The sequence below is a fragment of the Panulirus ornatus genome, chromosome 54 (assembly GCF_036320965.1).
Source record: "Panulirus ornatus isolate Po-2019 chromosome 54, ASM3632096v1, whole genome shotgun sequence".
Classification (NCBI taxonomy): Eukaryota; Metazoa; Arthropoda; class Malacostraca; order Decapoda; family Palinuridae; genus Panulirus; species Panulirus ornatus.
In genome coordinates, this window is record NC_092277.1 from 4,090,539 (window position 1) to 4,108,644 (window position 18,106).

At 41.2% G+C, this 18,106-nt stretch overlaps 1 protein-coding gene across 1 annotated transcript in view; it reads right to left on the bottom strand.

Annotated features, from left to right (window-relative positions):
• LOC139765356 (translation factor GUF1, mitochondrial-like) overlaps positions 1 to 14,954 on the bottom strand; it is a 135,554-nt gene extending 120,600 nt beyond the window's left edge. The window contains exon 1 of the mRNA XM_071692738.1: positions 14,801 to 14,954. Coding sequence (XP_071548839.1) covers positions 14,801 to 14,878 — 78 coding nt within the window. The 5' untranslated portion in view covers positions 14,879 to 14,954. The remainder of the gene's footprint in view (positions 1 to 14,800) is intronic.
• Positions 14,955 to 18,106: the final 3,152 nt, after the last annotated feature.

Sequence of the window (18,106 nt, forward strand, 5' to 3'; positions counted from 1 at the left end):
GTATATATATATATATATATATATATATATATATATATATATATATATATATATATATATATATATATAATCATTAAATTTTAGGGAGAATAAAAAGATGTTCTGGAAGGAGGTAAATAAAGTGCGTAAGACAAGGGAGCAAATGGGAACTTCAGTGAAGGGCGCAAATGGGGAGGTGATAACAAGTAATGGTGATGTGAGAAGGGGATGGAGTGAGTATTTTGAAGGTTTGTTGAATGTGTTTGACGATAGATGGCAGATATAGGGTGTTTTGGTCGAGGTGGTGCGTAAAGTGACAGGGTTAGGGAAAATGATTTGGTAAACAAAGAAGAGGTAGTAAAAGCTCTGCAGAAGATGAAACCTGGCAAGGCAGCAGGTTTGGATGGTATTGCAGTGGAATTTATTAAAAAAGGGGGTGACTGTATTATTGACTGGTTGGTAAGGTTATTTAATGTATGTATGACTCCTGGAGAGGTGCCTGAGGATTGGCGGAATGCGTGCATAGTGACATTGTACAAAGGGAAAGGGGATAAGAGTGAGTGCTCATATTACAGAGGTATAAGTTTGTTGAGTATTCCTAGTAAATTATATGGGAGGGTATTGATTGAGAGGGTGAAGGTATGTACAGAGCATCAGATTGGGGAAGAGCAGTGTGGTTTCAGAAGTGGTAGAGGATGTGTGGATCAGGTGTTTGCTTTGAAGAATGTATGTGAGAAATACTTAGAAAAGCAAATGGATTTGTATGTAGCATTTATGGATCTGGAGAAGGCATATGATAGAGTTGATAGAGATGCTCTGTGGAAGGTATCAAGAATATATGGTGTTGGAGGCAAGTTGTTAGAAGCAGTGAAAAGTTTTTATCGAGGATGTAAGGCATGTGTACGTGTAGGAAGAGAGGAAAGTGATTGGTTCTCAGTGAATGTAGGTTTGCGGCAGGGGTGTGTGATGTCTCCATGGTTGTTTAATTTGTTTATGGATGGGGTTGTTAGGGAGTTGAATGCAAGAGTTTTGGAAAGAGGGGCAAGTATGAAGTCTGTTGGGGATGAGAGAGCTTGGGAAGTGAGTCAGTTGTTGTTCGCTGATGATACAGTGCTGGTGGCTGATTCATGTGAGAAACTGCAGAAGCTGGTGACTGAATTTGGTAAAGTGTGTGAAAGAAGAAAGTTAAGAGTAAATGCAAATAAGAGCAAGGTTATTAGGTACAGTAGGGTTGAGGGTCAAGTCAATTGGGAGGTAAGTTTGAATGGAGAAAAACTGGAGAAAGTAAAGTGTTTTAGATATCTGGGAGTGGATCTGGCAGCGGATGGAACCATGGAAGCGGAAGTGGATCATAGGGTGGGGGAGGGGGCGAAAATTCTGGGAGCCTTGAAGAATGTGTGGAAGTCGAGAACATTATCTCGGAAAGCAAAAATGGGTATGTTTGAAGGAATAGTGGTTCCAACAATGTTGTATGTTTGCGAGGCATGGGCTGTGGATAGAGTTGTGCGCAGGAGGATGGATGTGCTGGAAATGAGATGTTTGAGAACAATGTGTGGTGTGAGGTGGTTTGATCGAGTAAGTAACGTAAGGGTAAGAGAGACGTGTGGAAATAAAAAGAGCGTGGTTGAGAGAGCAGAAGAGGGTGTTTTGAAATGGTTTGGGCACATGGAGAGAATGAGTGAGGAAAGATTGACCAAGAGGATATATGTGTCGGAGGTGGAGGGAACGAGAAGTGGGAGACCAAATTGGAGGTGGAAAGATGGAGTGAAAAAGATTTTGTGTGATCGGGGCCTGAACATGCAGGAGGGTGAAAGGAGGGCAAGGAATAGAGTGAATTGGAGCGATGTGGTATACCGGGGTTGACGTGCTGTCAGTGGATTGAATCATGGCATGTGAAGCGTCTGGGGTAAACCATGGAAAGCTGTGTAGGTATGTATATTTGCATGTGTGGACGTATGTATATACATGTGTATGGGGGTGGGTTGGGCCATTTCTTTCGTCTGTTTCCTTGCGCTACCTCGCAAACGCGGGAGACAGCGACAAAGCAAAAAAAAAAAAAGAATATATATATATATATATATATATATATATATATATATATATATATATATATATATATATATATATATGTTCCATACAACATTGTTGGAACCACTATTCCTTCAAGCATACCCATTTTTGCTTTCCGAGATAATGTTCTCGACTTCCACACATTCTTCAACGCTACTAGGATTTTCGCCCCCTCCCCGTCCCTATGATTCACTTCCGCTTCCATGGTTCCATCTGCTGCCAGATCCACTCCCAAATATCTAAAACACTTTACTTCCTCCAGTTTTTCTCCGTTCAAACTTACCTCCCAATTGACTTGACCCTTAACCCTACTGTACCTAATAACCTTGCTCTTATTCACATTTACTCTTAACTTTCTTCTTTCACACACTTTACCAAAGTCAGTCACCAGCTTCTGCAGTTTCTCACATGAATCAGCCACCAGCGCTGTATCATCAACGAACAATAGCTCACTCACTTCCCAAGCTCTCTCATCCCCAACAGACTTCATACTTGCCCCTCTTTCCAAAACTCTTGCATTTACCTCCCTAACAACCCCATCCATAAACAAATTAAACAACCATGGAGACATCACACACCCCTGCCGCAAACCTACATTCACTGAGAACCAATCACTTTCCTCTCTTCCTACACGTACAAATGCCTTACATCCTCGATAAAAACTTTTCACTGCTTCTAACAACTTGCCTCCCACACCATATATTCTTAATACCTTCCACAGAGCATCTCTATCAACTCTATCATATGCCTTCTCCAGATCCATAAATGCTACATACAAATCCATTTGCTTTTCTAAGTATTTCTCACATACATTTTTCAAAGCAAACACCTGATGCACACATCCTCTACCATATACATATATATATATATATATATATATATATATATATATATATATATATATATATATATATATATATATCTTATCCCTGGGGATAGGGGATTAAGAATACTTCCCACGTATTCCCTGCGTGCCGTAGAAGGCGACTAAAAGGGGAGGGAGCGGGGGGCTGGAAATCCTCCCCTCTCATTTTTTTTTTTTTTTTTTTTTTTAATTTTCGAAAAGAAGGAACAGAGGGGGCCAGGTGAGGATATTCCAAAAAAGGCCCAGTCCTCTGTTCTTAGCGCTACCTCGCTGGCGCGGGAGATGGCGAATAGTTGAGTACCTCTGTAATTTGAGCACTCACTCTTATCCCCTTTGCCTTTGTAGAATGGCACTATGCACGCATTCCGCCAATCCTCAGGCACCTCACTATGAGTTATACATACATGAAATAACCTTACCAACCAGTCAAAAATACAGTCACCCCCTTTTTTAATAAATTCCACTGCAATACCATCCAAACCTGCTGTCTTGCCGGCTTTCATCTTCCGCAAAGCTTTTACTACCTCTTCTCAGTTTACCAAATCATTTTCCCTAACCCTCTCACTTTGCACACCACCTCGACCAAAACACCCTATATCTGTCACTCTATCATCAAACACATTCAACAAACCCTCAAAATACTCACTCCATCTCCTTCTCACATCACCACTACTTGTTATCACCTCCCCATTTGCGCCCTTCACTGAAGTTCCCATTTGCCCCCTTGTCTTATGCACTTTATTTACCTTCCTCCAGAACATCTTTTTATTCTCCCTAAAATTTAATGATACTCTCTCACCCCAACTCTCATTTGCCCTCTCATTTGCTTTGTCGCTGTCTCCTGCATTAGCGAGGTAGCGCAAGGAAACAGACGAAAGAATGGCAGAACCCACCCACATACACATGTATATACATACACGTCCACACACGCAAATATACATACCTATACATTTCAATGTATACATATATATACACACACAGACATATACATATATACACATGTACATAATTCATATTGTCTGCCTTTATTCCTTTCCCATCGCCACCTCACCACACATGAAAGAACAGCCCCCTCCCCCTCATGTGTGCGAGGTACTGCTAGGAAAAGGCAACAAAGGCCACATTCATTCATACTCAGTCTCTATCTGTCATGTAATAATGCACTGAAACCAAAGCTCCCTTTCCACATCCAGGCCCCACAGACCTTTCCATGGTTTACCCCAGATGCTTCACATGTCCTGGTTCAATCCATTGACAGCACGTCGACCCCGGTATACCACATCGTTCCAATTCACTCTATTCCTTGCACGCCTTTCACCCTCCTGCATGTTCAGACCCTAATCACTCAAAATCTTTTTCACTCCATCTTTCCACCTCCAATTTCGTGTCCCACTTCTCCTCGTTCCCTGCATCTCTGACACATATATCCTCTTGGTCAATCTTTCCTCACTCATTCTCTCCATGTGACCATACCATTTCAAAACACCCTCTTCTGCTCTCTCAACCACACTCTGTTTATCACCACACATCCCTCTTACCGTATTATTACTTACTCGATCAAACCAACTCACACCACATATTGTCCTCAAACATCTCATTTCCAGCACATCCACCCTCCTCCGCACAACTCTATCCATAGCCCATGCCTCGCAACTATATTCCACTATTCCTTCAAACATACCCATTTTTCTTTTCGAGATAATGTTCTCGACTTCCACACATTCTTCAATGCTCCCAGAATTTTTGCCCCCTCCCCACCCTATGATTCACTTACGCTTCCATGTTTCCATCCGCTGCAAAATCCACTCCCAGATATCTAAAACACTTCACTTCCTCCAGTTTTTCTCCATTCAAACTTACCTCCCAATTGACTTGACCCTCAACCCTACTGTACCTAATAACCTTGCTCTTATTCACATTTACTCTGAGATTTCTTCTTTCACACACTTTACCAAATTCAGTCACCAGCTTCTCCAGTTTCTCACATGAATCAGCCAACAGTGCTGTATCATCAGCGAACAACAACTGACTCGCTTCCGAAGCCCTCTCATCCATATATATTATATATATGTCGCAGTCTCCCGCGTTAGTGATGTAGCTCAAGGAAAGAGATCAAAGAATGGCCGAACCCACCCACATAATCATGTATATACAGAAAAGCCCACACATGCACATATACATACCTATACATTTCAATGTATACATACATATACATACACAGACATATAGATATATACACATATATATATGTTCACACATGCTGCCTTCATCCATTCCCATTGCCACCCCTCCACACAGGAAATGCCCCCCCCCCCCCCCCCTCCCCCGACACGTACGCGAGGTATTGCTAGGAAAAGACAACACTCAGTCTCTAGCTGTTATGTGTAATGCACCGAAACAATAGCTCTCTTTCCACATCCAGGCCCCACAAACCTTTCCATGGTTTACCCCAGATGCTTCACATGCGTAGGTAAAATCCACTGACAGTACCTTGACCCCAGCATACCACATCATTCCAATTCACTCTATTAATTGCACACCTTTCACCCTTCTGTATTTTAAGGCCCCGAACGCTCAAAATGATTTTCACTCCATCCTTCCACCTCTAATTTGGTCTCCCACTTCTTGTTCCCTCTACCTCTGACGCATATATCCTCTTTGTCATTCTTTCCTCACTCATTTTCTCTATGCGACAAAAACATTTCAACACACCCTCCTCTGCTCTCTCAACCACACTCTTTTCATTACCACACATCTCTCTTACCCTTTCATTACTTACTCGAACAAACCACCTCACACCACATATTATTCTCAAACATTTCATTTCCAACTCATCCACCCTCCTCCGCACAACCCTATCTATAGCCCATGCCTCACTACCATATAACATTGTCGGAACCACTATTCCTTCAAACATACCCATTTTTGATCTCCCAGATAACATTCTCGCCTTCCACACATTCTCCAATGCTCCTAGAACCTTCGCCCCCTCCCCCACCCTGTGACTCACTTCCACTTCCATGGTTCCATCCGCTATTAAAGCCACTCCCAAATATCTAAAACACTTCACTTCCTCCAGGTTTTCTCCATTCAAATTTACCTCCCAATTGACTGTCCCTCAACCCTACTGTACCAAATAACCTTGCTCTTATTCACACTTACTCTCAGCTTTCTTCTTTCACACACTTTACTAAACTCAGTCACCACTTTCTCAACCAAATCAGCCACCAGCACTGTATCATCAGTGAACAACAACTGACTCACTTCCGAAGCCCTCTCATCCACAATAGACTGCATACTTGTCTCTCTCTCTGAAAACTCTTGCATACACCTCCCTAACCACCCAATCCATAAAGAAATTAAACAACCAGGAAGACATCACACACCCCTGCCGCAAACCGACATTCAGTGGGAACCAATCACTTTCCTCTCTTCCTACTCATACACATGCCTTACATCCTTGGTAAAACGTTTTACTGCATCTAGCAAGTTACCTCCCACACCATATACTCTTAATACCTTCCACAAAGCATCTCTATCAACTCTATCATATGCCTTCTCCAGATCCATACAATGCTATATACAAATCCATCTGTTTTTCGAAGTACTTCTCACATACATTCTTCAAAGCAAACATCTGATCAACACATCCTCTACCACTTCTGAAACCACATTGCTTTTCCCCAATCTGATGCTCTGTACATGCTTTTACCCTCTCAATCTATACCCTCCCATCTATTTTTCCCTCCCATCTATTTTTCCAGGAATACTTAACAAACTTATACCTCTGTAATATGAACACTTACCTTTATCCCCTTTGCCTTTGTATAATGATACTATGCATACATTCTGCCAATACTTAGGCACTTCACCATGAACCACACTGCTCCTCATCAAACTGAAGCTTTGTACATGCCTTCACCCTCTCCATCTATACCCTTCCATATAATTTCCCAGGAATATTCAACAAACTTAAGCGTCTGTAGTTTGAACACTTAACTTTCTCCCCTTTGCCTTTGTACAAAGGCACTATAGATGCATTTTGCTAATCCTATCATGATCCATATATACAGCAAATATCCTTATCAACCAATGAACAACAAAGTCACCAACTTTCTTAACAAATTCTACTGCAATAACATCCTAACCTGCCGTCTTATTGGATTTCATTTTCCACAATGCTTTCACTACCTCCTCTCTTAACCAAACCATTCTCCCTGACCCTCTCACTTTGCACAGCATCCCTACCAGAGCACCCTACATCTGCCACTCTATCATCAAACATTCAACAAACCTTCAAAATATTCACTCCATCTCCTCACTTCATCACTACCTGAAATTACTTCCCCACTTGCCATCTTCACCGATGTTCCCATTTGTTCTCTTGCGTTATGCATGTTATTTACCTCCTTTCAAAACATCTTATCCTCCCTAAAGTATAATGATACTCTCTCACCCCAACTCTTATTTGCCCTCTTTTTCAACCCTTGCACCGCTCTCTTGACCTCCTGCCGTTTCTTATATACATCTCCCAGTCATTTGCGCTCCTTCCTTGTATGTACTGTCAAAACACTTCTCTTTTCTCTTTCACTAACAACTTAATTTAATGGACCCCAATATAATGGATTTCCAATTTAATGGACAAATAATAATACAGTACATTAATTAATAATAATTAAAAAATACAATATCTGAAACTCTGCAACTTGCACAATTCATATCATACTTGTTTTTGGTAACACGGGGTAGACTCAGTTTGTTTTGGTGTCAGTCTGAGTCTACCTCAAGCTACTATGCGGTCAGGTTGTATTGTGTTTCTGTTATTTCAGAATTGTGACCTTATTAAATAATGCTGCAATCCTTACAATCAAAAATGGCATCAAGTGATATAAAGAAGTATCCTTTCACAGGAGAGGGGTGGCATCACCTCTATCTCACTTACTTCTGCCTCCAACTGCCCTGTGAGCATTCCCTATTTGCCGGGAGCCCACCACCCAACTATGGTACCACAAACTAAACCAAATATTGTGGTGGAGCTAAAAGAAAGTGTATGAACTTAAATGTGGCACAAAAATAGGTTACATTTGATTTAACGGACTTTCGGCATTAACAGACACCCTTTCCCCCCATCAGTCCATTAATTCGAGGGTCTACTGTATTGACTAAAATGGCACAGGTAAAATATACCCCAATCAAAGGCTATTTTGAGTGAAAAAAGTGAAGGCTAAAGAAAGTGGAGATTAATCAGGGCTCTGCAGATGTTTATGGACCTGACTCATAAAAGAAGAAAGGTTACACGAACTGGCAAATGTGAAAGGAGGATGAGAATTCCACAGCTTAGCAGTTCCAGGGAGGAAAGAGGTATCATGACAGCCAGTGTGATGTAGTTTATACATCCTGAACCTGGCATGCTATACAAAACAGCGGCATGAAAATTTTGTCTCATGATGTATGTTGTTATTTGTCAGCCATCAAATCATGTATATCGCTGTTTAAGGGTTAACTAGATTTCCTTTGACAAAAGGTTCCTGACTAAGGAAAGCCAAGAAGAAGTCATATTTCTCATCATTTGTTTTACTATAAAGCCAAGGTCAAGCCAATAAAAGGTGTGCTTAATCCATGCAGAGATGTATATCTCACAAATGGCTTTCAAAGATGAGGGTGAACAGGGGCTCCTCATTCAACTTGTCCCTATTCTAAGCATTTTCAATCCATGACAAAATTAATAGATAATCAATGAGTAAATACTTCCTACAAAATCCCATAATATAATAGCAATGGGGTAATATTCCTTACCTCTCTCTCTCTCCATGTTTTTTTTTTAACATGATACATAACCCACTTTTCTAACTAAAAATGCATTACAAATATATTTATGATATATAGTTGACTTAAGAAAATGATTCAAAGTACCCACAGTGCTCTATGCGTGTTGTTGCCAGATTTTCTGTGTACATCATCAAACTAAAACTAAAGCTTTGTTGTAAAACCAATGCAAGAAATTTTCATAACATTTTGCAGCCCCACGTTTCAGTTCGCATCAATGTACACCAAAAGCTTTTCTGTAAGTCACAAAATTATGAGATTTGTAGCAACCCACCGTTTTTCAACAAAGTGGCATCTTACTAACTGCACCTTGACTAGATGGCAGGTCACAGCATGTGGCCTTACCTGACCTAATAATTCCCCCCAAAATAAGTTTTGTGGCCTAAACTATGGCAGATCACAAGCTGTCGTCATAATCATTCCACTGAATAGATGACCTGACCTTTCCATGAGAAGAGTCTCTCTAACAGACCTATCCTTAGTCCTACAACATGGAAAGAGGTCAGAGCTCGCAAATTTTTGACAGTATCTTCACTTTTTTATCATACTTTGTCGCTGTCTTCCACGTTAGCGAGGTAGTGTAAGACGAAAAATTGGCCCAACCCACCCACATACACATGTATATACATACACATCCACACACACACATATACATACCTATACATCTCAACGTATACATATATATATACACACACAGACATATACATATTCACACATGTACATAATTCATACTGTCTGCCCTTATTCATTCCCGTTGCCACCACGCCACACATGAAATGAAAACCCTCTTCCCCCGCATGTGCATCAGGTAGCGCTAAGAAAAGACAACAAAGGCCCCATTTGTTGAAACAGAGTCTCTAGCTGTCATGTATAATGAAATGAAACCACAGCTCCCTTTCCACATCCAGGCCCACACAACTTTCCATGGTTTACCCCAGACGCTTCACATGCCCTGGTTCAATCCACTGACAGCACGTCGGCCCCTGTATACCATATCATTCCAATTCACTCTATTCCTTGCATGCCTTTCACTTTTATGCATGTTCAGCCCTGATCACTCAAAATCTTTTTCACTCCATCTTTCCGCCTCTAATTTTGTCTCCCACTTCTTGTTCCCTCCACCTCTGACACATATATCCTCTTTGTCAATCTTTCCTCACTCATTCTCTCCATGTGACCAAACCATTTCAAAACACCCTCTTCTGCTCCGTCAACCACACTCTTTTTATTACCCCACATTTCTCTTACCCTATGATTACTTACTCGATCAAACCACCTCACACCACATATTGTCCTCAAACATCTCATTTCCAGCACATCCACCCTCCTTTGCACAACTCTATCTATAGCCCACACCTCGCAACCATATATCATTGTTGGAACCACTATTCCTTCAAACATACCCATTTTTGCTTTCCAAGATAACGTTCTCCACTTCCACACATTTTTCAATGCTCCCAAAACTTTCGCCCCCTCCCCCACCCTATGATTCACTTCCATTTCCATGGTTCCATCTGCTGCCAAATCCACTCCGAGGTCTCTAAAACACTTTACTTCCTCCAGTTTTTCTCCGTTCAAACTTATCTCCCAGTTGACTTGTCCCTCAACCCTACTGAACTTAATAACTTTACTCTTATTCACATTCACTCTCAGCTTTCTTCTTTCACACACGACCAAACTCAGTCACCAGCTTCTGCAGTTTCTCACCCGAATCAGCCACCAGTGCTGTATCATCAGCGAACAACAACTGACTCACTTCCCAACCTCTCTCATCCACAACAGACTGCATACTTGCCCCTCTTTCCAAAACTCTTGCATTCACCTCCCTAACAACCCCATCCATAAACAAATTAAACAACATGAAGACATCACGCACCCCTGCCACAAACCTACATTCACTGAGAACCAATCACTTTCCTCTCTTCCTACATGTACACATGCTTTACATCTTCGATAAAAACTCTTCACTGCTTCTAACAACTTACCTCCCACACCACATATTCTTAATACCTTCCACAGAGCATCTCTATCAACTCTATCACATGCCTTCTCCAGATCCATAAATGCTACATACAAATCCATTTGCTTTTCTAAGTATTTCTCACATACATTTCTCAAGGCAAACACCTGATCCACATCCTCTACCACTTCAGAAACCACACTGCTCTTCTCTAATCTGATGCTCTGTACATGCCTTCACCCTCTCAATCAATACCCTCCCATATAATTTCCCAGGAATACTCAACAAACTAATACCTCTGTAATTTGAGCACTCACAATTATCCCCTTTGCCTTTGTACAATGGCACTATACAAGCATTCCGCCAGTCCTCAGGCACCTCACCATGAGTCATACATACATTAAATAACCTTACCAACCAGTCAACAATACAGTCATCCCCTTTTTTAATCAGTTCCACTGCAGCACCATCCAAACCTGCTGCCTTGCCGGCTTTCATCTTCTGCAAAGCTTTTACTACCTCTTCTCTGTTTACCAAATCATTCACCCAAACCCTCTCACTTTGCACACCACCTCGACCAAAACACCCTATATCTGCCACTCTATCATCAAACACATTCAACAGACCTTCAAAATACTCACTCCATCTCTGTCTCACATCACCACTACTTGTTATCACCTCCCCATTAGCTCCCTTCACTGATGTTCCCATTTGTTCGCTTGTCTTACGCACTTTGTTTACCTCCTTCCAAAACATCTTTTTATTCTCCCTAAAATTTAATGATACTCTCTCACCCTAACTCTCATTTGTCCTCTTTTTTGCCTCTTGCACCTTTCTCTTGACCTCCTCCCTCTTTCTTTTATACATCTCCCGATCATTTGCGTTATTACCCTGCAATAATCGTCCAAATGCCTCTCTCTTCTCTTTCACTAATGATCTTACTTCTTCATCCCACCACTCACTACCCTTTCTAATCTACCCACCTCCCATGCATCTCATGCCATAAGCATCTTTCGCACAAGCCATCACTGTTTTCCTTAATACATCCCATTCCTCCCCCACTCCCCTTGCCTCCTTTGTTCTCACCTTTTTCCATTCTGTACTCAGTCTCTCCTGGTACTTCCTGACACAAGTCTCCTTCCCAAGCTCACTTACTCTCACCTCTGTCTTCACCCCAACATTCTCTCTTCTTTTCTGAAAACCTCTACAAATCTTCACCTTCACCTCCACAAGATAATGATCCGACATCCCTCCAGTTGCACCTCTCAGCACATTAACATCCAAAAGTCTCTCTTTCGCATGCCTATTAATTAACACATAATCCAATAACGCTCTCTGGCCATCTCTCCTACTTACATACATATACTTACGTATATCTCGATTTTTAAACCAGGTATTCTCAATCACCAGTCCTTTTTCAGCACATAAATCTACAAGCTCCTCACCATTTCCATTTACAACACTGAACACCCCATGCATACCAATTATTCCCTCAACTGCCACATTATTCACCTTTGTATTCAAATCACCCATCACTATAACCTGGTCTTGTGTATCAAAACTACTAACACACTCACTCAGCTGCTCCCAAAACACTTGCCTCTCATGATATTTCTTCTCATGCCCAGGTGTGTATGCACCAATAATCACCCATCTCTCTCTATCCACTTTCAGTTTTACCTATATCAATCTAGAGTTTACTTTCTTACACTCTATCACATACTCCCACCACTCCTGTTTCAGGAGTAGTGCTACTCCTTCCCTTGCTCTTGTCCTTTCACTAACCCCTGACTTCTCTTCATCTTTCAGCATCATCTTCAATTCCCTCTAATTACCTAGGGCATCACTGCAAGAGGGCAGTCAGGCAGTTCATTCACTCTAGCCAACAAGAGTACCATTCCAGTACCTTTGTTTCGGTTATGTGACTGCAGACTCAAGCCACCCTTAGGTTACCTCTTCTATCAGTAGAAGTCCCAATGTAGCTCCTCATATTTCATCTTGTTAGGGGTCCTGTGATGCAAGTGAGAATGAAAGATGAAGCAGGAGCACATGGGAGAGTGTGTGGCTGCTGAGCCCACATGGAGCTCATGTAGGTAAGGCACATATCATGATTCCTGGAGTGTACTTGGGTTGCAGGAGACTCCTGGTGTATTGGCTGCAGCTGGTTTGTGCCTGGGTTGCAGGAGACTCCTGAAGTGTGTCACAGCTGCTCATTTGTGCTTGGGTGGCAGGAGTGCTATGGGCATAGCCATAGGTCCCTTGTTGTTACAAGTACTGCTTGTGATGGGTGGAAGCAACTTCCAATGCAAATCCTATCTTAGGTGGATGTCAGAAAAAAGGCACCACAAAGAAACCCACCAGGAAGATGAAACATCAGGAGTCACACTGAAAACTTCTACTGAGATGCTCAAAGAGTGGCTTGAGTCTGTAGCCACATGGCCAAGACTTCAGGTACCAGAGTGGTACACTTGTTGTCTAGAGCAAGTCTACTGCCTGACTGCTGTTCTGCAATGATGCCTCAGGTATATAAGAGGCAGGAAGGTCAAGTCAGGAAGGCAATCTGGGAGGACAAGCAATTCCCAAAGAAAACTGGTAATGCCACATTCAAATGTTGCAAACTCCATGCTACTTCTCATGGAAATGGTCAGGTCATCTATCTAAGGCAATAATTACTGCAGGAGCTTTAGACCTGCCACTGCCAAACATTGATGATGGTTGAAGCTCTAGGTTGGGCCCTCAAACTCGTTTCACTGGACCTTATTAGGCCAGGTGAGATCACATGCCATGACCTTCCACCAAGTCAAGGCACTGTCAGTAATGTGACACTTTATAGAACAACAGTGGGTGGCTACAGATTAATACACAGGTTATTCTTACAGTAAATATACACTGAAAAGCTCAATCTTTTAAACTGTCTAGCGCAAGTCAACTGCCTGAATACTTTTCTGTGATGATGCCTCAGGTATATAAGAGGCAGGAAGGTCGGGTCAGGAAGGCAGTCTGGGAGGACAAGCAAAGTGTAAATGCTGTACCATTAGTCTATCCAACATAGCATTCATTTGTCAATGTATCTAGATTTAACATAAACAAAAAACTGACATTTCAGTCCTCTGTTTCTTCTCCCCCACCTGTAGAGTTTGAGCTAAGTACCAGAGATTTGCCTTGTTAAAAGAATTGTCATAACCTTGCTAACAGTTATAATAGTTAACATTTTACTGTGTCATATGATGGCGATCATTAATTGATTAGGTAAAAAGAGAAGAGGTGGTGAAAATGTACTTGAAGAAGAGCAGCAAAGCAGCTGGAGTGGATGGGATCACAACTGCATTTCTTAAGAAAGTGGGGCGATTCTGCCATTGACTGGTTAGCCGGGATTTCCAGTGTAAATATGGCTCATGGAAAGGTGCTTGAGGATTGACAAAATGAATTAAGGCAAAGGGAACAAAATCAGGTTATCTGAATCAGCAGCCCCTTTTTCAGCACAAATGTCCACAATCTGTTTACTGCTTTCATTCACATTGGGTGCCGCATGCCCAAATATTTATAAACTCAAGTTGGAGATATTTTCATTTCTTTTTCACTGTACTAAGGAATTTCTTAAAGTTGATAAAAAGCTACATTGATCTCCAGGGGAATCTAGGATTATCTAAAATGGAATTTGCTATCTTTGCAATTAAATATCATTGGGATGCATAATTGAACAATTACTGACCCTTTTTTCATTATTCTTCTTTTGCATGCATAAACACTCAGCATATGTTTGAGTATGCCTACCGAGGCTTCATCACTGGAAAATGGACATGATCAACAAACTTGAGGAAAATTCTGGATGAGACTTCCTGCTCTACTATATGGAGAAAAGCACTGATAATGAACAGGATTGATGCACTAGATGTGTATAGTTAGCAGCATGAGATACGAGTGCAAACAATGAAACTCTTAGACACACTAACAACAGGGATATTTTATCAATTAAATAACTGGTATAATCAGCAAGGTCAAAAGGGTTTAGAAATATTTTTCATTAAATTCCTGTTGAAAAGAGCAACATTTTTATCATGAAATAAGTGTACCTAAATGATAATCATAAATGGACAAACCTTATAAGGAACAGATGGTGTTGTTGTAATAACTTGGGCCCCATGTTCTTGCTCCAATCGTTGGCTGAATACATCCATGTGTAAAAGACCGAGAAAGCCAAGTCTCCAACCCTGGCCCAAAGCTGAACTGGAAAACACATTAGTCTTAACTTTTGATTCATGAAATATAAAATGTCAAAGGAAGAGTCAAATAATTATTTCAGTAACTATGCAAGTGAGTCAGTTCAGTGTCAACTACTGATGTTTGAGGTTTTAAAGATTGGACTGAAAGGGTTAAGAAAAGTCATACAGGTGGAAAATTACGATCAACATCTATAGCTGGAATACTCCACTGGAAAGATCAGCATTTATATAATTAAAAAATTTAACTTAGGAGCACCGACTGGTCCCATAGAATTTGGACTGGATATCTCCTATCTCCATTACAAAAAAATTTTATCAAAATCTAGGCTGCATAAACTAATCCCCTATATTTCTAATTAGAAATGTCCACAGCAGGAACTCACTTAATCTAACTCCAGATTATTATTATTATACTTTGTTGGTGTCTCCCGTGTCAGCAAGGTAGCACAAGGAAACAGACGAAAGAATGGCCCAACCCACCCTCATACAAATGTACATACATACACGTCCACACACATACATATACATACCTATACATTTCAATGTACACATATATATATACATCAACAGACATATACATATATACAGAGGTACATAATTCATACTTGCTGCCTTTATTCATTCCCGTTGCCACCCCACCACACATGAAATGACAACCCCCTCCCCCCGCATGCGTGCGAGGTAGCACTAGGAAGAGACATGAAAGGCCACATTCGTTCACACTCAATCTCTAGCTGTCATGTGTAATGCACCGAAACCACAGCTCCCTTTCCACATCCAGGCCCCACAAAACTTTCCATGGTTTACCCCAGACGCTTCACATGACCTGGTTCAATCCAATGACAGCACGTCAACCCTGGGATACCGCATCATTCCATTTCAATCTATTCCTTGCATGCCTTTCACCCTCCTGCATGTTCAGGCCCTGATCGCTCAAAATCTTTTTCACTCCATCTTTCCATCTCTTTGTCAATCTTCCTCACTCATTCTCTCCATGTGACCAAACCATTTCAACACACCCTCTTCTGCTCTCTCAACCACACTATTTTTATTACCACACATCTCTCTTACCCTTTCATTACTTACTCGATCAAACCACCTCACACCACATATTGTCCTCAAACATAAGTGAATACTAATCCAGTCCACCCTTCACCCATGAAATAAAATAACATTCATTTTGAAGGACTGCATAAAAAATAATTGTACCTAAACTAGGTCAACTGAGGGTATTAAGCCTCAAAACTTTTGTTCAGGTTTGCTTTTACATCAAATAATTTATAGCCAGTCTCTTACACAAAAATTCATTGGCTCCCACAAAAAACATAGACCGGTTACCTAAAGCCAATAATAAGAAGGCAATCTAAACAAACTATGACATGTTGTTAAAATCTGCCAATAGGAACATATCTTATTCACTCTCTGCCTGGCTGGCAACAAACAACCTAGTTTGTAATGAAGAAAACTAATAGGGACATGGAATGTCAATAAGACTCCCTAAATACACCTCAGCATCTTAAAACCAATTCAAGGAATGAGGCAGCAAACTGGTGATACTTCAATTCAGTATAGTAAAAGAATCATAGTATAATAGTAAAAGAGTGGAGACATTGAAATATGGGTATCTGTCCAAAACAATTTAATGATCAACATATAACAAAACTTTAAAGAAAGAAAAGTCCCAAAAATTATCACCAAATTGGCAAACTGATGCAAGCCTTCCTTTAAGAAATGCCTGGGGAGACTGAGTGTACAATGGCAAACTGTGAGAATAAATGGAGCACAAGGAGTGGGAGAACAATGGAAGGTATTTAGGAGCTAGTTCTAGCATGTGGCATGTGAAAGGTGGGAGGTGGGCAGATCAAAAAGTGTAATGAGTGGTGGGATGTGAAGTAAAGTTGCTAATGAAATAGAAAAGGGAGATGTTTGGGTGGTTCTTATTGGGAAGGAGTGCAAATGATTGGGGAATGTATAAGAGAAAGTGACAGGAGGTCAAAAGGAAGGTGCAGGGGTTGAAAAAGAGGGTATATGAGAGCTGGGGTGAGAGAGTATCAGTAAATGTTTAGAATAAGATGTTTTAGAAGGAGGTTAATAATGAGTGAAAAATAAGAGAACATTTGGAACATTAGTGCTAAAAGGTTGTGATAAAGAGAGGAGGAGACGGAGTGAGTATTTTGAAGGACTACTAAATGTGTTTGATGATAGAAATGGTGGCAGATGTAGGATGTTTGGGTCAGGGTTTTAAGCAAAATAAAAGAGTCACAGATAGGAGTTTGGTGAAGAGAGATGAGGTGGTGAAAACCTTAAAAAGAATGAAATGTGGAAATGTGGCTGGAATGGATGGTACTGCAATTGAATTTATTAGGAAATGGGGTGACTGTGTTGTTGACTGGTTGACAGGGATTTTCAATGCATGGATGGATCATGGTGAGGTTCCTTAAGATTGGCATAATGCATGTATAGTGCCACTATATAAGGGCAAGGGGGATAAGGTGAGTGTTCAAACTACAGAGGTCTAAGTTTGTTGAGTGTACCTGATTAGTTGTATGGGAGGGTAGTGATTGGAAGGATGAAGGTATGTATGGATTGTCAGATTGGGGAGGAGCAGTCACTTTTAGAAGTTGATGGGGATGTGTGGCTCAGCTGTGTGTTTTAAAGAATGTGTTTGAGAAATACTCAGAGAAACTGATGGATTTGCATGTGACATTTATGGGTCTGGAGAAACATATGATACAGTTGATAAAGATGCCTTGTGCAAGGTCTTATGAATATATGGTGTAGAAGGAAAGCTGCGAGAGGTAGTGAGAAGTTCTTATCAAGATTACATGGCATGTGAGTAGAAAATGGTTCCCAGTGAGGGTTGGTTTGTACCAAGGGTCTGTGATGTCACTATGGCTATCTAATTTGTTGACAGATGGGGTGGTGAGGAAGGCCATCCCGAGAGACTTGGATAGAGGAGCGAGCATGCAGTGTGTGAGGGATGAGAGGGCCTTGGAAGTGAGTCATTTGTTTTTTGGTGATGATACAACACTGGGGGCAGATTCAAGTGAGAACCTGGAGAAGTTGATGACTGAGTTTGGCCAAGTGTGTTCAAGGGGGAAGTTGAGAGTGAATGTGAATGAAAGCAAGGTTATCAGGTTTAGCAGGGATGAGGGACAGGTTAGCTGGGGTGTGACCTTAGAT